General features: G+C 37.4%; 1 protein-coding gene across 3 annotated transcripts in view; it reads left to right on the top strand.

The window, feature by feature from the left end:
* Nucleotides 1-17,081, top strand: part of RAD50 (RAD50 double strand break repair protein) — a 230,072-nt gene that overhangs the window by 161,540 nt on the left and 51,451 nt on the right. For all 3 annotated transcript variants that reach the window (XM_038552121.1, XM_038552122.1, XM_038552120.1), the window contains 3 exons: nucleotides 13,987-14,115; nucleotides 14,350-14,515; nucleotides 16,132-16,325. In XM_038552121.1, the coding sequence (XP_038408049.1) occupies nucleotides 13,987-14,115; nucleotides 14,350-14,515; nucleotides 16,132-16,325 (489 nt within the window). The remainder of the gene's footprint in view (nucleotides 1-13,986; nucleotides 14,116-14,349; nucleotides 14,516-16,131; nucleotides 16,326-17,081) is intronic.

Here is a 17,081-nt window from a genome sequence, read left to right on the forward strand (position 1 = left end):
AATGCCCAGTAGTGCAGTTGCTAGATCTTAGGGTAGTTCTGTTTTTAATTTTTTGAGGAACCTCCATACTGTTTTCCAGAGTGGCTGCACCAGTTTGCATTCCTACCAGTAGTGTACAAGAGTTCCTTTTTCTCTGCATCCTCAGCAGCACCTTGGGAGACATGAGATGATATCTCATTGTAGTTTTGATTTGCATTTCCCTGATGAGCAGTGATGTTGAGCATCTTTTCATGTGTCTGGATGTCTTCTTTGGAGAAACGTCTAACGTCTGTTCATGTCTTATGTCCATTTTTTAAGTGGATTATTTGTTTTTTGGGTGTTGAGTTGTATCAGCTCGTCGTATGTTTTGGATACTCACCCTTTTATCAGATATGTGATTTGCAGATATCTTCTTCCATTCTGTAAGTTAACATTACTTTGATGGCTTCCTTCACTGTGCAGAAGCTTTTTATTTCGATGTAGTCCCAATAGTCTATTTTTGCTTTTGCTTCCCTTCCCTGAGGGGACCTGTCAAAAAAGTTGCTATGGCCTATGTCAGAGGAATTATTTCTTACACTCTCCTAGGATTTTTATGGTTTGAGGTCTCACATTTAGGTCTTTAATTTGTTTTATTTTTGTGTATGGTGTAAGAAAGTAGTCCATTCTTTTACATGTAGCTGACCATTTTTCCTGACATTTGTTGAACAGTCTTTTTTTCCCTTGGATATTCTTTCCTGCTTTTTTGAAAATTAATTGGCCATATTATTGTGGGTTTATTTCTGGATTTTCTGCTCTATTGATTGATGTGTCTCTTTTTATGCCAATACCATACTGTTTTGATCACTACAGCTTTGTACTATAACTTGAAATCTAGAATTGGATGTTTCCAGTTTTGCTTTCTTTTTCAAGATTGCTGTGGCTATTCAGGGTCTTTTGTGGTTCCTTACAAATTTTTGAATTGTTTATTCTAGTTCTGTGAAAAATGCTGTTGGTATTTTGATAGCATTAAATCTGTAGATTGCTTTTGGTAGTATAGACATTTCAACACTATTTGTTCTTCCAATCCATGAGCATGGAATGTCTTCCCACTTTATGTCATTTTCAGTTTCTTTCATCAGGATCCTATGGTTTTCAAAGTACGAGCCTGTCATTTCTTTGGTTAGCTTTACTCCTAGTTGTCTTACTGTTTTTGATGCAATTGTAAATGGGATTGTTTTCTAAATTTCGTTTTCTGCTGTTCCATTATTGGTGTGCAGAAACACAATTGATCCTGTGTCCTTCAACTTTACTGAATTTATCAGTTCTAGCAGTTTTTTGGTGGTCTTTCCAGTTACATGTCTATATACACAGGTGTGTGTGTATATATACATATTTAGAATGTATGATATATAGAGTTCACATGTACTATACATATATACAGTTTAGTGTATGTATACTATACATACATGGTTTAGTATACTATGCATTAATAGCATGTAGTATCATGTCACCTACAAATAGTGAAAGTTTTACTTCTTCCTTACCAATTTGGTTGCCTTTTGTCTCTTTTTGTTGTCTGATTGCTGTGGCTAGGACTTCTAGTACTATGTTGAATAAAAGTGGTTTTGTTCCTGACCTTAGGGAAATTCCGGTTCTCAGTCTTTCCCCATTGAGGAGGATGTTAGCTGTGGGTTTTTCCTAGATGGTCTTTATTATGTTGAAGTATGTTCCCTCTAAACCACTTTTTTGAGGGTTTTTATCATGAATGGATGTTACACTTTGTCAGATGTTTGTTCTGCATCTGCTGCAATGATCACATAGTTCTTCTCCTTTCTCTTATTGATGTGATGTATCATATTGATTGATTTTATGAATAGTGAACCAGTCTTGCAACCCAGGAATAAATACTACTTGATTGTGGTGAACGATTTTTTTAATGTATTGTTGGATTTGGTTTGCTCATATTTTGTTGAGGATTTTTGCATCTGTGTTCATCAGAGATAATGGCCTGTAGTTCGCTCTCTCTTTTTTTTTATGCTGTCTTTATCTGGTTTTGGTATCAGGGTAACACTGGCTTCAGAATGAATTTGGAAGCTTTTCTTCCTTCTGTATTTTTTGGAATAGTTTGTGAAGAATAGATACTAATGTTTCCTTACACGTTTGCTAGAATTTACCCGTGAAGTCATGTGGTCCTGGAGTTTTGTTTTGTTGGGAGTTTTTTGATTACTTCTTTAACTTGCTTGCTGGTTATTAGTCTGTTCAAATTTTCTATTTTTTCCTCATTCAGTTTTGATAGGTTATATGTCCCTAAGAATGTATCCATTTATTCTAGGTTGTCCAGTTTGTTGGCATATAGTTTTTTATAATATTCTCTTAAAATTGTTTGTATTTCTGTGGTGTTGGTTGTTACTTCTCTTCCTTTATTTGTGATTTTATTTGAGCACTCTCTTTGTGCTCTATTTATTTATTTATTTATTTATTTTATGATAGTCACAGAGAGAGAGAGAGAGAGAGAGGCAGAGACACAGGCAGAGGGAGAAGCAGGCTCCATGCACCGGGAGCCCGACGTGGGACTCGATCCCGGGTCTCCAGGATCACGCCCTGGGCCAAAGGCAGGCGCTAAACCGCTGCGCCACCCAGGGATCCCCTATTTATTTATTTATTGACTAGTGTATTGGTGGGTCTGGCTAGGACCTTATCAGTTTTGTTGGTGTTTTGAAAGAACCAGCTCCTGGGTTTATTGATCTATTTTGTTTCGTTTTCAGGATTTATTTATTTATTAGAGAGAAAGGTGAGGGGGGACGGGGGCGGGGGAGAGGGAGACTCCCTGCTGAGCATGGAGCCCGACACCGGACTTGTTCTCACAACACTGAGATCATGACCTGAGCCAAAACCAAGAGTTGGATGCTTAACAAACTGAGCCACCCAGGTGCCCCTGCTTTGTCTTTTTTCCATTTCTATATCATTTATTTCTGCTCTAATCTTTATTATTTCCTTCCTTTTGCTGGTTTTGGGTTTTGATTGCTCTTCTTTTTCTAGCTCCTTAACGTGTAGGATTAGGTTGTTTATTTGAGATTTTTCTTCTTTAAGTAGGTACGTATTACTATAAAATTCCCTGTTAGAATGACTTCTGCTATGTCCCAAAGATTCTGGACTGTTGTGTTTCATTTTCATTTGTTTCCATGTACTTTTTATTTTTATTTTTATTTTTTTTTACTTTTTTAATTTATTTTTTTAGGAATCTCTTCACCCAGCATGGAACTTAAACTTACAATCCTGATTTTATTATATGTGCTGCCGAAGTGAGCACAGCTTACAACCCTGAGATCAGGAGTAGCATGTTCCTCCCACCAAGCCAGCCATGCACCCTTCCCTGTACTTTCTTCTATTTCCTGGTGACCCATTCGTTGCTTAGCATGTTATTTAACCTCCATGTACTTGTGTTCTTTTCACATTTTTTCTTGTGGTTGATGTCTGGTGTCATAGCTTTGGGGTCGGAAAAAATGCATGGGATGTCTGATCTTTTTGAAGTTGTTGAGACCTGTCTTGGGGCCTAATATATGATCTATCCTGGAGAATGTTTCATGTACACTTGAAAAAGATTGTGTATTCTCGTGTATTAGGATGAAATATTCTGAATATGTCTATTCAGTCTATCTGTTCCAGTGTGCCATTCAAAGACCCTGTTTCCTTGTTGATTTTCTCTTTAGATGATCTGTCCATTGATGTAAGTGGGGTGTTTGTCTCCTATTATTGTATTACTATCAATTAGTTCCTTTATGTTTGTTATTAACTATTGTATGTATTTGGGTGCTCCTATGTTGGGTGCATAAATGTTCACAATTTTTGTATCTTCTTGTTGGATTGTCCCTTTGATTATTATATAGTATCTTTTTCTCTTGTTATAGTGTTTGTCTTAAAGCCTATTTTGTCCAATATAAGTACAGCTACCCCAGCTTCCTTTTAACATTCAATTGTGTGATCAGTGTTTCTCTATCCCCTCACTTTCAATCTGCAACTGCCTTTATTTTTTTTTTTTAAAGATTTTATTTATTCATTCATGATAGACACACACACACACACAGAGAGGGAGAGAGAGAGAAGAGAGAGAAAGAGGCAGAGACACAGATAGAGGGAGAGGCAGGCTCCACGCAGGGAGCCCGACATGGGACTTGATCACGGGTCTCCAGGATCATGCCCTGGGCCAAGGCAGGCGTTAAATCGCTGAGCTACCCAGGGATCCCTGCAACTGCCTCTAGGTCTAATTCTTTTTTTTTTTTTTTTTTAGATTGTATTTATTCATGAAAGACAGAGAGAGGCAGACACAGAGAGAGAAGCAGGTTCCCTATAGGGGGCCCAGTATAGGAGTTGATCCCCAGAAGGAGATCATGCCCTGAGCCAAAGGCAGTTGCTCAGCCACTGAGCCACCCAGGCAGCCCCTGCCTTTGGGCCTAAAATGAGCCTCTGGTGACGCCTGGGTGGCTCAGTTGGTTGAGCATCTGCCTTTGGCTCAGATTATGCTCACTGGGTCCTGGAATTGAGACCTCATCGGGCTTCCTGCCCAACAGAGTCTGCTTCTCCTTTTCTCTCATTCTGCCCCTCACCACTGCTTGTTCGCTCTCAAATAAATAAATAAAATCTTTCAAAAAATGAAATAAAACGAGGCTCTGGTATAGGTCTTTTTTTTTTTTTTTTTTTTATCTCCATCCTGTAACCCTTTGTCTTTGATTGGAACATTTAGTCCATTTACATTCAAGGTAATTATTGATAAATATGTATTTATTGCCATTTTATTGTCTTATGGTTGTTTCTGAAGATTTTCTCTGATACTTTCTGTCTTTATCTCTTTCATATTTACTGGCTTTCTTTAGTGATATATGTCGATTTCTTTCTCATTATTCTTTGCATATTTATTAGTGGTTTTTGATTTGTTACCGTTAGGTTACCATTAGATTTGTATATAATCTCTTCTACATATAGTAGCCTATGTTAAGTTGATGGTCATTTAAGTTTAAACCCATTTACTTTTTTCCTCCCTACATTTTAGGTATATGACATAATACTTTACAGTTTTTATTTTGTGGATTTCTTGAGTGGTTTTTTTACAGAAACAGTCATTTTTCTTGATTTGTGTTTCCTATCTTCATATTGTCATTTTGGGCTCTCCTTTCCACACACAGAGTCCCCCTTTAATATTTATTGCAGTGGGCTGAGTTAGTGATCATGAACTCCTTTAGTTTTTACTTGTCAGGGAAATTTTTGATCTCCTATTCTAAATGATAGCCTTTCTGGATAGAGTATTCTTGGCTATAGACTTTTCCCATTCAGCTCTTTAAATATATCATGCCACTCCTTTCTGGCTTGGAAAGTTTCTGCTCAGAAGTCAGATGATAGATACCCTTAAGGGGTTTCCTTTGTATATAAGTGTCTTCTTTTCATCTTGATGCTTCAAATATTTTGCCTTTTTAATTACAGTATATACTATGATGTGAATCTGCTTTTACTGATTTTGTTTGGGGTCTCTGTGCCTCCTGAATCTGGATATCTATTTCCTTCCTCAAATTAAGGAAGTTTTCAGCTATTATTTCTTCATATAAATTATCTGCCGCATTTTCTCTCTCTTCTTCTAAGACTCTTATAATACAACTATTATTATGTTTGGTGGCATCACTGAGTTCCCAAAGCCTGTTCTCATTTTGCATAATTCTTTTTTCTCCATTTTGTTCAGTTGGGTGACTTTCCATTAACCTCTCTTCTAGGTTACTATATCTTTCCTCTGTTTCTTCCAGCCTGCTATTCATTCCATCAATGTGTTTCTCATTTCATTTATTTATTTTTTTAAAGATTTTATTTATTTATTCATGAGAGACACACAAAGAGAGGCACAGACATAGGCAGAGGGAGAAGCAGGCTCCATGCAGGGAGCCCAGTGTGGGACTCAATGCTGGGACTCCAGGATCACGCCCTGGGCTGAAGGCAGATGTCAACTACTGAGCCATTCAGGTGCCCCTCTCATTTCATTTATTGAGCTCTTTATATTTGCTTATGTTATTCATTAACTCTGTGTTAATGGTCTCACTATTGTCTTTTCTTCTTTTCTCAAGTCCAGTGCATATCCTTATGATCATTTATTTAAATTCTCCCAAGAGGCATATTATTTATATCTGTTTCACTTAGATCCTTAGCTGTGGCCTTGTCCTCTTCTTAGATTTGGGAGAAATATCTCTGTCTTCTCATTTTTGTCTATCTCTCTGCCTGTTTCTGTGTGTCAGGAAAGTCAGCTATGTTTCCTATTTCTGAGAGTAATGGCTTTATGAAGAAGAGGTCCTGTAGTGCCCTGCCATATAGTGTCCCCTGTTCTATGGGGCCTGACCCTTCTGGGAGCATCTCCTATGTATGCTTCATGTGATCTCCTTTTGTGTCCTGGCTGCTTTATCCTTCAAGCCAGTCAGTCATCTGCAGAGGCTGTCTTTGCCTATTGTGGGCAATGGTGGGTCCCTGGCCTGATTGTGGCATGTTTTAACTAGGTGTACTCTGATCTGCTTGTGAAATGAGATCTGTCACCACCGCCACTAGAACTGAAGCTTTGCAAAACTCCCAAGTTGGGAGATGGGGTGTTGGCAGAGATTTGGGCCAGTGTTTTGGGGGAGGAGACCTGCTACATTGGGACTGAGATGAGTGTGACAAGGACCGGAGGTTCCACTAGAGTGTGGAGGCTGTGTGTAGCTTGGTATAAGTTAGGTATTGAGTGTCAGGGCTCTGCTGGTTCCTACAGATGGCCCTGAGGGCTGGGGAGGGAAATGCCAATTCCTTTGTTTCTGGACCAATCCCTGAATGAACATTGCCTCTTTAGGACATGTTCTGAGATGAACAACTAACCTCCCCACTGTGTGCCCCAGGTGTTCTTTAGATTGCTCTTTCCACGGTATATGACTACTGGCTGTTTGTCCAGCATTTTCTCCAAGAGCAGCCTCATGGCTCTCTGAGCTTTCCTAGAGTCAAACACTTTGAAACTCCAGGCTGCTTGCAAGAACTCAAAAAATTCAGGCCCTCTTCGCTTTCTAAGCCGATCGCTCTGGGGATCCATTTTCCCTGTGTGCTACCCTGTATGTTAGTCTGTTTCCTCACTCTTCTCTGCAACTGCAGCTCCCTCCTCACCCAGGGCTCATAATCCCTTTTCTCCCAAACCACATCTCTACACTTCCTACCTTCTTCAGTGTCACCTCTTCTCTACCTTTAGCTGTGGAGTTTGTTCTGCCAGTCTTCAGATAGACTTCTGGGGTACGTAAGATGATTTAATAGTTATCTACTTGTATTTGTGGGATGAGGTGAGCCTAGGGTCCTCCTATTTCATTGCCATCCTCCAACTGCCTGATACAGATTTTTGGATTGTAAACTAGAAAAGCTTTGATTTTGATTCTCAGTATCCATTGACATTATTGCATTATTTAGTGAATATTGTTTTTTGCATAGCACTGTGCAGTTGCTCTTGGGGATGAAGAGGCCAAAACTTTGGACCTTGCTTTTAAAGAACTTAAAATCTATTTGGAGAAACAAGGATACTTTTTAAGAAGATAGTTAGGATCACAGAGGAGTAATTTAAAGAGCTATGCAAATAATATAGTTTAAAATATAGATTCTTTAGGAGCCAAAAGGTGTGGTGGCTGTAGCACAAGTAAGAAAAGAAAAATGGATAAATAGGACTTCCTCAAAATAAAAAAAAAAAAAACTTGCTCTGCAAACTATATCATCAGGAAAGCAAAAAGACACAAAATGGGAAAAAATAATTGCCAGTCATCTATCTAAAAAGGGACTTTTTCCCGGAATATGTAAGAAACTCTTCATAACTCAGTAATAAAAAAAATAACAATTTGAAAATGTACAAAGGATCTAAATAGATATTTTTCTAAAGAAGGTATATATCTGTCCAAAAACACATGAAATTTGACACCATTATTCATCACAAACATACAAACCAAAGCCACAGTAAGATACTACTTCACACCCACTGGAATAGCTGTAAATCAAAAAGACATACAATAGTGTCGATAAGGATAGGGAGAAATTGGAACCCTCATATATGGTGGTGGGAATGTAAAATAGTGCATTCTCATTGGAAAACAGTTAAGCAATTCCTTGAAATGTTAAACATAGAGTTAACATATGATCCAGCATTTTTTAAAAATTTTTTTATTTATTTATGATAGTCACACAGAGAGAGAGACAGAGGCAGAGACACAGGCAGAGGGAGAAGCAGGCTCCATGCACCGGGAGCCCGATGTGGGATTCGATCCCGAGTCTCCAGGATCACGCCCTGGGCCAAAGGCAGGCGCCAAACTGCTGCGCCACCCAGGGATCCCTGATCCAGCATTTTTGCTCCTGAGAATCTTACACCCAAGAGAACTTAAAAAAATTTATCTACAAAAAAAACTTGTATAGGGATGTTCATAGCAGCATTATTCATAATAGCCAAAAAATGGAAACCGTTAGCTAAATAAAATGTGGCATAACCTTACATTGAAATATTATTCAGCCATAAAAAGGAATGAAGTTCTGATACATGCTGCAACAGGCAAGAACCTCAAAAACACACTAATTGAAAGAAGCCAATTACACAAGACTGTATGTCATGTGATTCCATTTATTTGAAACGTCCAAAATAGGCAAACTATAGAGACAGAAAATACATTAATGATTGCATTGGGTAGACGGTAGAATGGAATGAACAGTGATTGCTAATTGACACAGTTTCTCTTTTGGAAGTTGAAACATCCTAAGATTCGGTTATGGTAATGGTTGCACGATTCTATGAATATACTAACAAGCATTGAAAATCAGTACACTTTAAACAGGTGAATTTAATGATATGTGAATTCTATCTCAATAAAGCTGTTAGAAAAGAGGGGGATGGTCTTGAATAGAAATTGGTCACAAAGCCTTCAAAGGAGGAGAGATGGCTGAACTCTTCCTTAAAAAATGGGGAAAAATCAAACTGACTTGAGTAGAAGGCATTTTATGTATGTTTGTATTTTTTTTCTTTTAAAACTAATATGCTCACAGTGAAAAAAATTATGGAAAAAATATGAGTTGAAAAGTAAGAGATAATCTTCCTACTCCTCATTTCTGACCTTCCAGATACAGGCTACCTGCAGTTTTTCTTTTTATGTATATATACAGTATAAATGTATTTACATCTACATTTTTATATGTCTGTATTCACACATACAGTTTATTAAACAGGATCATGTGAGGAAGAGCCTGGGTTAAGTAAACCAGGGTAAAATGAGTGAGAGGGAATTGCAGTCAGATTATGGAGAACCATTGGGTTTAGAATTTAGTTTAATAGACAAAAGAATGATAAAGTATGAATGATAAGTGAAAAATGAAAGTATGAAAGTAAGAATGATATTTTAGAATGAGCTATCTGATTACCGTGTATAGATATTGTGTGGTAATTCCCAAGATACTGGAACACATTTTACCTTCTTTAGGAGCAGACTGGTTAGAAAGGCACACATACAGCAGAGAGAGACAGGTGTAAGACCTCTAAGGAATAAGAAAGAGAATTTCTGTCTGAGTTGGCCAGAGAGGAATGAATTGGGGATATGATTTTGTTGACTATGAATAAGTGGGTAATTAGAGATGGAGAGGCAGTGAAAAACAAACTTTTCTTAAACAGTATCAAGAAAATCCATTTGGTAGAAACAACATTGTAAAGGAATGAATATCAAGATATGGCAAACAGATAACAACTGGCATTTGCTGAGTGGTGCCAGGATTCTAACTAAGGCTGTAACAAATAGTGAGGTATTGTTTCTTTTTTTTTTTTCAAGTTTTTATTCAAATTCTAGTTAATTAGCATATACTGTAATGTTGCTTTCAGGAGTAGAATTTAGTGATTCATCACTTACATATATATATATTGTTTCTTTATTTGTGTTTAGTTTTGATTAGTTCTCCCTGGGTTTAATTTTTATTCTCTGAGTCCTCATAGCCTATCCCAGTGTCTGGCACATAGCAGGTGGTTCAGAAAATATTTATTAAGTGGTTGATTTCAAAGTTTTTGTTTGGTTTGGTTTTAGCTCTAACGTACAAGGTTTCTTTCCTTCGTGGAACTAAACATAAAGTTTGAGTCCGATCACCTTCCCAGGAGTCCTCTAGAAGCCCGCTTCATTTCAATACTGCATTCATGCTTCTCATTTTTTATAGATTCCCTCTTTCTTTAGGAATTCTGTCATACTGCTTTATTCTCATCCCACCACAATCTGTCCTGACCTTGGCCCTTCTTTGCCTTCAGTGGAAACGCCTTGGGAAACTTGTTTTTGAATTCAAAAAATACCCTCTGGCCTGTTTGTGTATTCTTCCACACATAAGTTCATGGTTCTTGGATACCTGAACTTGCTCATGGTCTCATTTCACACTAACACCTAAGCTTTAAATACTGCTACATTTTGTGTTGTCTTTGTATTTGTCCTGGCTTCTTTTACCAGGTGGTGTGCTCTGGGAATAGAACCTGGGTTTTGTGCTGCAGGGACTGAACAGAAACACATATACATATAACACTGTATGTGAACTACACTGGAATGAAAATTGAGAAAAAAAAAAAACAGATTTCAAAGAAATGATATTCAGGATATGGTGGACTGGCTGGATTTAAGGAATGAAGTCACTAGAGGTGTCAAAATAGATCCAAGCCCAGATAAGGTTAATGCCAACAAAAGACAGTAATAGAAGCTGACAAGTTTCTGAGTGTAGTACCATAGCTGAGGTGTTAATATCCAGGGCTTTTAAGAATCAGTCTGGTCTCTTTGTTAAACTGCTCAAAAGACATTTTTCAGAACACAGAATTTTTTTCACAAGTGATATGAATGGTCCCATTCGTTGAGTGTCTATGATATGCTAGTCACGGATAAGAGTGCTTTAAAATGCACTGTGTAATAAGCCCTGTAGTAATCCTATGAGATTTTATAGGCAAGAAAACTGAGGCACAGATGTTCACATTGCACAGATGTTCCTATGGTGTGAAACCAGAATTTGAGTCCAGATTTCACTAAATCCTAAGTCCATATTTTTTTAAGTCAGATTTATTGAAAAACAATTCACATATAGTAAAATCCACCTTTTGCAAAGTACGTAATTTGATAGTTTAGGCAAATGCATACGGTAGCATAACCATCACTACAGTTAAGATATAGAGCATTCACATTATCCCAAAAAAGTTCTCTGAAGTTTGTTTGTCGTCCCCTCCCTCTACTCTCAGCTCTTGGTAACCACTGATTTGTTCTTTTTTTTTTTTTTTTTTTTTTTAATTTCTTTTTTTTTTTTTTTTTTAATTTTTATTTATTTATGATAGTCACACACAGAGAGAGAGAGAGGCAGAGACATAGGCAGAGGGAGAAGTAGGCTCCATGCACCGAGAGCCCGACGTGGGATTCGATCCCGGGTCTACCAGGATCGCGCCCTGGGCCAAAGGCAGGCGCTAAACCGCTGCGCCACCCAGGGATCCCACCACTGATTTGTTAAGTCATAGTTTTGCCTTTTCTAGAATGTCATATAAATGGAATCATGTATTAGATAGCATTTTGTTTCTGGTTTTTAGCATAATCTTTTAAATCTTTTTAACTTACCTGTATTGCATGTATGAGTAGTTAATTTATTTTTACTGTTGAGGATAAATTGTGTGGATATATTATAATTTTTTCATTCCCTAGTTGATGGATAATAGTCTCTCTCCAGCTTCTAGCTATTAGGAATAAAATTGCTATAAACTTGGTATACAGGCTTTTCAAGATATCTTTTCAAATTTCTTGGGTAACTTCCTAGTGGTAGGTTGCTAGGTTGTATGGTAAGTGTATGTTTAACCTTATGAGCTGCCAAACTACTTTTCAAAGTGATTGTACCATTTTGTAGTCCTGCTAACAACATATAAGAGTGAAGTTGCTCTTCATCCTTCACACTATTTAGTATTTTCAGTCTTTTTTATTGTAGCCATTATAGCATGGTAGTATCTGCAAATGTTTTTTTTTTTATCATAATTTTTATTTATTTTTTTTCTAATGCTTATAGATGTTAAGTGTCTTTTTATGTGTTTGCCATATCTTCTTTGCTAAGTATCATTCAGATATTTGCCTATTTCTTTTTTTTTTTTTTAAGATTTATTTATTTACGATACAGAGAGAGAGGCAGAGACACAGGCAGAGGGAGAAGCAGGCTCCATGCGGGGAGCCCGACATGGGACTCAATCCCAGGTCTCCAGGATCACGCCCTGAGCCAAAGGCAGGCACTAAACTGCTGAGCCACCCAGGAATCCCCTATTTGCCTATTTCAAATGGGATTTTTGTCTTTTATTTGGCTGTGGGATTTCTTTTTTTGTGGATATAGGCCCTTATCATGTATGTGTTTTGCAAATACTGTATTTTATTAACTGCTTTTCCAAGAGCAGCAGTTTTTAATTTTGATGAAATCAAGTTTATCCTTTTTTCCTCATACAGTTTGTTTGGTTTCCTAATTGGAAATCTTTGCCTGACCCAAAATCACAAAAATTTTCTTCTCTGTTTTATAGTTTGCATTCTTACATTTAAGTATATGCTCAATTTCAGGTTAATTTTTTATATGGTGCAAGATAAAGTTGAGATTTACCTTGTTCCAGTACCCAGAGCCTATAGTGTTAGCAGCGACACCACCCTGCCTCCAATCTTACCTCACATTATTAAAAATGTGACTTCATGCACATTGAGTCCTCCAAGTCTCCTATTTAGCTAGTAGTCTCGTAAGGGTTAGAGTGAATGTATAGCAGCATCTTAAACAATGTCTTCAATATAGTAGGCATTGATGCAATGATAGCTATGAATTATAATCGGTAAAATTATTCCTTTGATTTAGCTAATAACATAGCACCAATTTCATGTGTGGGGATGCATTACTAAACAAAGTTCCTGTTTTTATGGTGATTACATGCTACATGTTAATATACAAATCACAAGATATGGTATTACTATAACTTTATTAAATGACATTGAAATTAAGGGTGTATTTAGGTACACCAGTGAAAGCTAAAGTTGATATAAAAGCACTCTACTAGTGTGGCAGTTTTTAAAATTAGGGTTTTTTTCCTCCCCAGAATTTAATTTAATTTTATTTTATTTTATTTTATTTTTTATTTTTTATTTTTTATTTTATTTTATTATTTTATTATTTATTTTATATGAATGAGACTAAGAACAAGAGTATGGAGGAGAGGGAGAGAGAATCTGAAGCAGACTGAGCACAGAGCCTGATTGGGGCTCGATCCCACAACTGGGAGATCATGACCTGAGCTGAAACTGAGTCAGACATTTAACCGACATAGCCACCCAGGCACCCCTTCTCAGAAGAGGAATTGGTCAGCCTTGGAATTGTAGAGGCAAACATTAGAAGAGTATCCTCAGTGTCAGTCCAAGGAAAGAACACTCTGAGCCTGGTTTTAAGTATTCCTAGGAGATCAGGCAACCAACTGTCCCTGGAAGCAGGCCAGTGAGATCATCTGTCACACTTCACTTGCTCAGAATTCTCTGCGCTTGAGCAGACTTTGAATCAAAATATAGTTTTCTGTCTAAATTTTGCCTTCAGCCTCAGAATGCACTTGTGACTCATGATGAGTTTCTCGCCCACTCAGTAGTTTTGTTTTTTTTTTTAAATAAATGAGCCTGTTAAAGATTAAGTTTTTATAATGTGGTACTTTACATAATGTGACTCTACCCAGTGAATGAATGACTTTTGTGGGAGGTGTTGAGGGTAGGACATGGGCTTTGGAGCTAGAAGTGGTGTTTTAATTACTGATTTTTTTTTAGTAGCTCTGAGAAGTTGTGCAAATTATTTAATGTCTCTGATCCTCAGTTTCTCAGTGCCTCCTATAACTTACAGCATTATTAGCATTAAATGAGAGAGATCACTTTTACTAAGTATCTAGCCCAGGACATCTTTATTCTTTTCATTCATTTCCACTATAAACTGTAGTGAAATTTATGTAGAGTATTGGTTTATTTTCAGAATCGTCTAAAAGAAATTGAACAAAATCTCTCTAAAATAATGAGACTTGACAATGAAATTAAAGCCTTGGATAGCCGAAAGAAGCAAATGGAGAAAGATAATAGTGAACTGGAACAGAAAATGGAAAAGGTTTGTGGTGGTAGAATTTTATTCTCCTTCAGAATTTTGAGATTATTATAATGAGCCTTATTTGAATCCATTTGCCACTCATATTTCGGAAAAAATACAAATCTTGATGTTTGTGTGACTTCCATGTATGTGTTAAAAGAAAGGATTTTGAATAAGCTTTGTTTCATATTTTGTACCTTAGAGTGATAACTTCTATTTATTCAATAAAGCTCTTTATTTTGGTTCTCTACACAGGTTTTTCAAGGGACTGATGAGCAACTAAATGACTTATATCACAATCACCAGAGAACAGTAAGGGAGAAAGAAAGGAGACTGGTAGACTGTCAGCGTGAACTGGAAAAGTTAAATAAAGAATCAAGGCTTCTCAATCAGGAAAAATCAGAACTGCTTGTTGAGCAGGGTAGGACAAAATGTTAACTTGGTCTTTTTTCCAACTTTGCATTTTCTGCATGAATGATGAATCTCCAGGAAATTATGCTGAGTGAAAAAAGACAATCTCAAAAGATGGCTTTTACAGTATGTTTTCATTTATATAACTTTTTTGAAATGTCAGAATTTTAGAAGCAGAGGACAGATAAGTGATTGCCAGGGTTACTGAGTAGGAGGAGGGGCAGGAGGTTTAGTATGGTTATGGTTATAAAAGGGACAAGGGCAAAAAACAGGAGTACCAGAGTGGCTCAGTCAGTTAAGCGTCTGCCTTTGGTTCAGGACATGATTCCAGGGTCCTGGAATTGAGCCCCACATTGGACTCCCTGCTCAGTGGACAGCCTGCTTCTCCCTCTCCCTCTACCTCCCCCTGTTTGTGCTTGCTCTCTCTCTCTCTCTCTGTCTCTCAAATAAAGTTTTTATTAAAAAAAAAAAAAAGGTAAAAAAAAGTAACAAGTATGGTTACAGTTATAAAACCTTATGGTTACAAAAGTTTATTGTGGTATTTGAACTGTATTATGTTCACTGTCATATAGAACTTAATATGCACAAGCAGATAAAAGTAACACTGGGGAAATCTAATAAAACTGATGAATTGTATCAGTGTCAATATCTATCTGACTGTGAAATTATGCTATAGTATTACAAAATATTACTAAAGGAAATACTGTTTTTCTTTTTTTTGGGCCGGGCCGTCGGCGCCCCCGGGGCCTGCGCGGGAACGGAGGCGGCAGCCTGTTTTTCTGCTCACAACAATTCTGACACCAGATGTGTGGGTTTTTCCATACCAAGTAATTTAATTCTCCAATTCTCAGCAGACAGAATTCAGCTCTTGAGACTAATTGTCTGGAGTCATGAACCAGTACCTTGATGTGTTCTCACCACCCTGAAAGCTCTCTGAACACTGTTGTTCAGGGTTTTTATGGGAAAGTTCCATTATATAGGCATGGTTGGATAAATCATTGGTGATTGAATTAATCTTCAGCTGCTCTGTAGAGTTGAGAAGGTGGATACTGAAAATTCCTACTCTATAATCACATAGTTCTTTTGACAACCAGCTCTCATCCTTTTAAGAGTCACCTCATTAGAATAAACTCAAGTATGGCTGAAAAGGACTTAAAATGAATAACAAAAGATGCTCTTTTCACCTGTATCACTCAGAAATTCTAAGAGTTTTGGTTGTTTTGTGTTAGGCAGGGACAAAGACCAAATATGTATTTCTTATTATGTCACAATACCACATTTACCAATGAGGAGATCTGGGTAAAGGCTATAAGAGATTCTGTTGTGTTTTGTTTTTTTTTATAGCTGCATATGAATGTACAGGTTTTTAAATTTTTTTAATTTTTTTTATTTATTTATGATAGTCACAGAGAGAGAGAGAGAGAGAGAGAGGCAGAGACACAGGCAGAGGGAGAAGCAGGCTCCATGCACCGGGAGCCCGATGTGGGACTCGATCCCGGGTCTCCAGGATCGCGCCCTGGGCCAAAGGCAGGCGCCAAACCACTGTGCCACCCAGGGATCCCCAGGTTTTTTCATTTTTAAAAAAACCAGTTGAAAATAGAATCATTATGGTTGTGTTTTTTAAAGGTCGTCTACAGCTACAAGCAGATCGGCATCAAGAACATATCCGAGCTAGAGATTCATTAATTCAATCTTTGGCAACACAGCTAGAATTGGACGGCTTTGAGCGTGGACCATTCAGTGAAAGACATATTAAAAATTTTCACAAACTTGTGAGAGAGAGGCAAGAAAGGGAAGCAGAAATTGCCAGCCAACTGATGGTAAATGCTTCTATATTCTTTTGTTTGTGTCAGATTCTCTAGTGATATTATAGTTTTAATTTTTGGGTGGACCTCTGACAAAATGAGTTTTGTCAGATTTTCAGGTTAGTGTTAGGATATAATCTATATGAGATAGAACAAAACTTTATGGAAGCAACTTTCCTCAGTTTTTTTTTTTAATAATAAATTTATTTTTTATTGGTGTTCAATTTGCCAACATACAGAATAACACCCAGTGCTCATCCCGTCAAGTGCCCCCCTCAAGTGCCCATCACCCATTCACCCCCACCCCCTGCCCTCCTCCCCTTCCACCACCCCTAGTTCATTTCCCAGAGTTAGGAGTCTTCATGTTCTGTCTCCCTTACTGATATTTCCTACCCATTTCTTCTCCCTTCTCTTCTATTCCCTTTCACTATTATTTATATTCCCCAAATGAATGAGACCATATAATGTTTGTCCTCAGTTTTTTTAAGGATAAAAATATGAAGAAAATACAGGCTATGTTTTAAATTTGATTTTAAGTTAAATTTCTTTTCTCTTTTTCCAGTTTTACTGAGAAATAATTAACATATACAACTCTAGAAATATCAGAAAGGGAGACAGAACATGAGAGACTCCTAACTCTGGGAATGAACAAGGGGTGGTAGAAAGGGAGGTGGGTGGGGCGTGGGGGTGACTGGGTGATGGGCACTGAGGTGGGCACTTGACGGGATGAGCACTGGGTGTTATTCTATATGTTGGCAAATTGAACACCAA

Source organism: Canis lupus, chromosome 11, assembly GCF_011100685.1.
Source record: "Canis lupus familiaris isolate Mischka breed German Shepherd chromosome 11, alternate assembly UU_Cfam_GSD_1.0, whole genome shotgun sequence".
In the NCBI taxonomy this organism is placed as follows: Eukaryota; Metazoa; Chordata; class Mammalia; order Carnivora; family Canidae; genus Canis; species Canis lupus.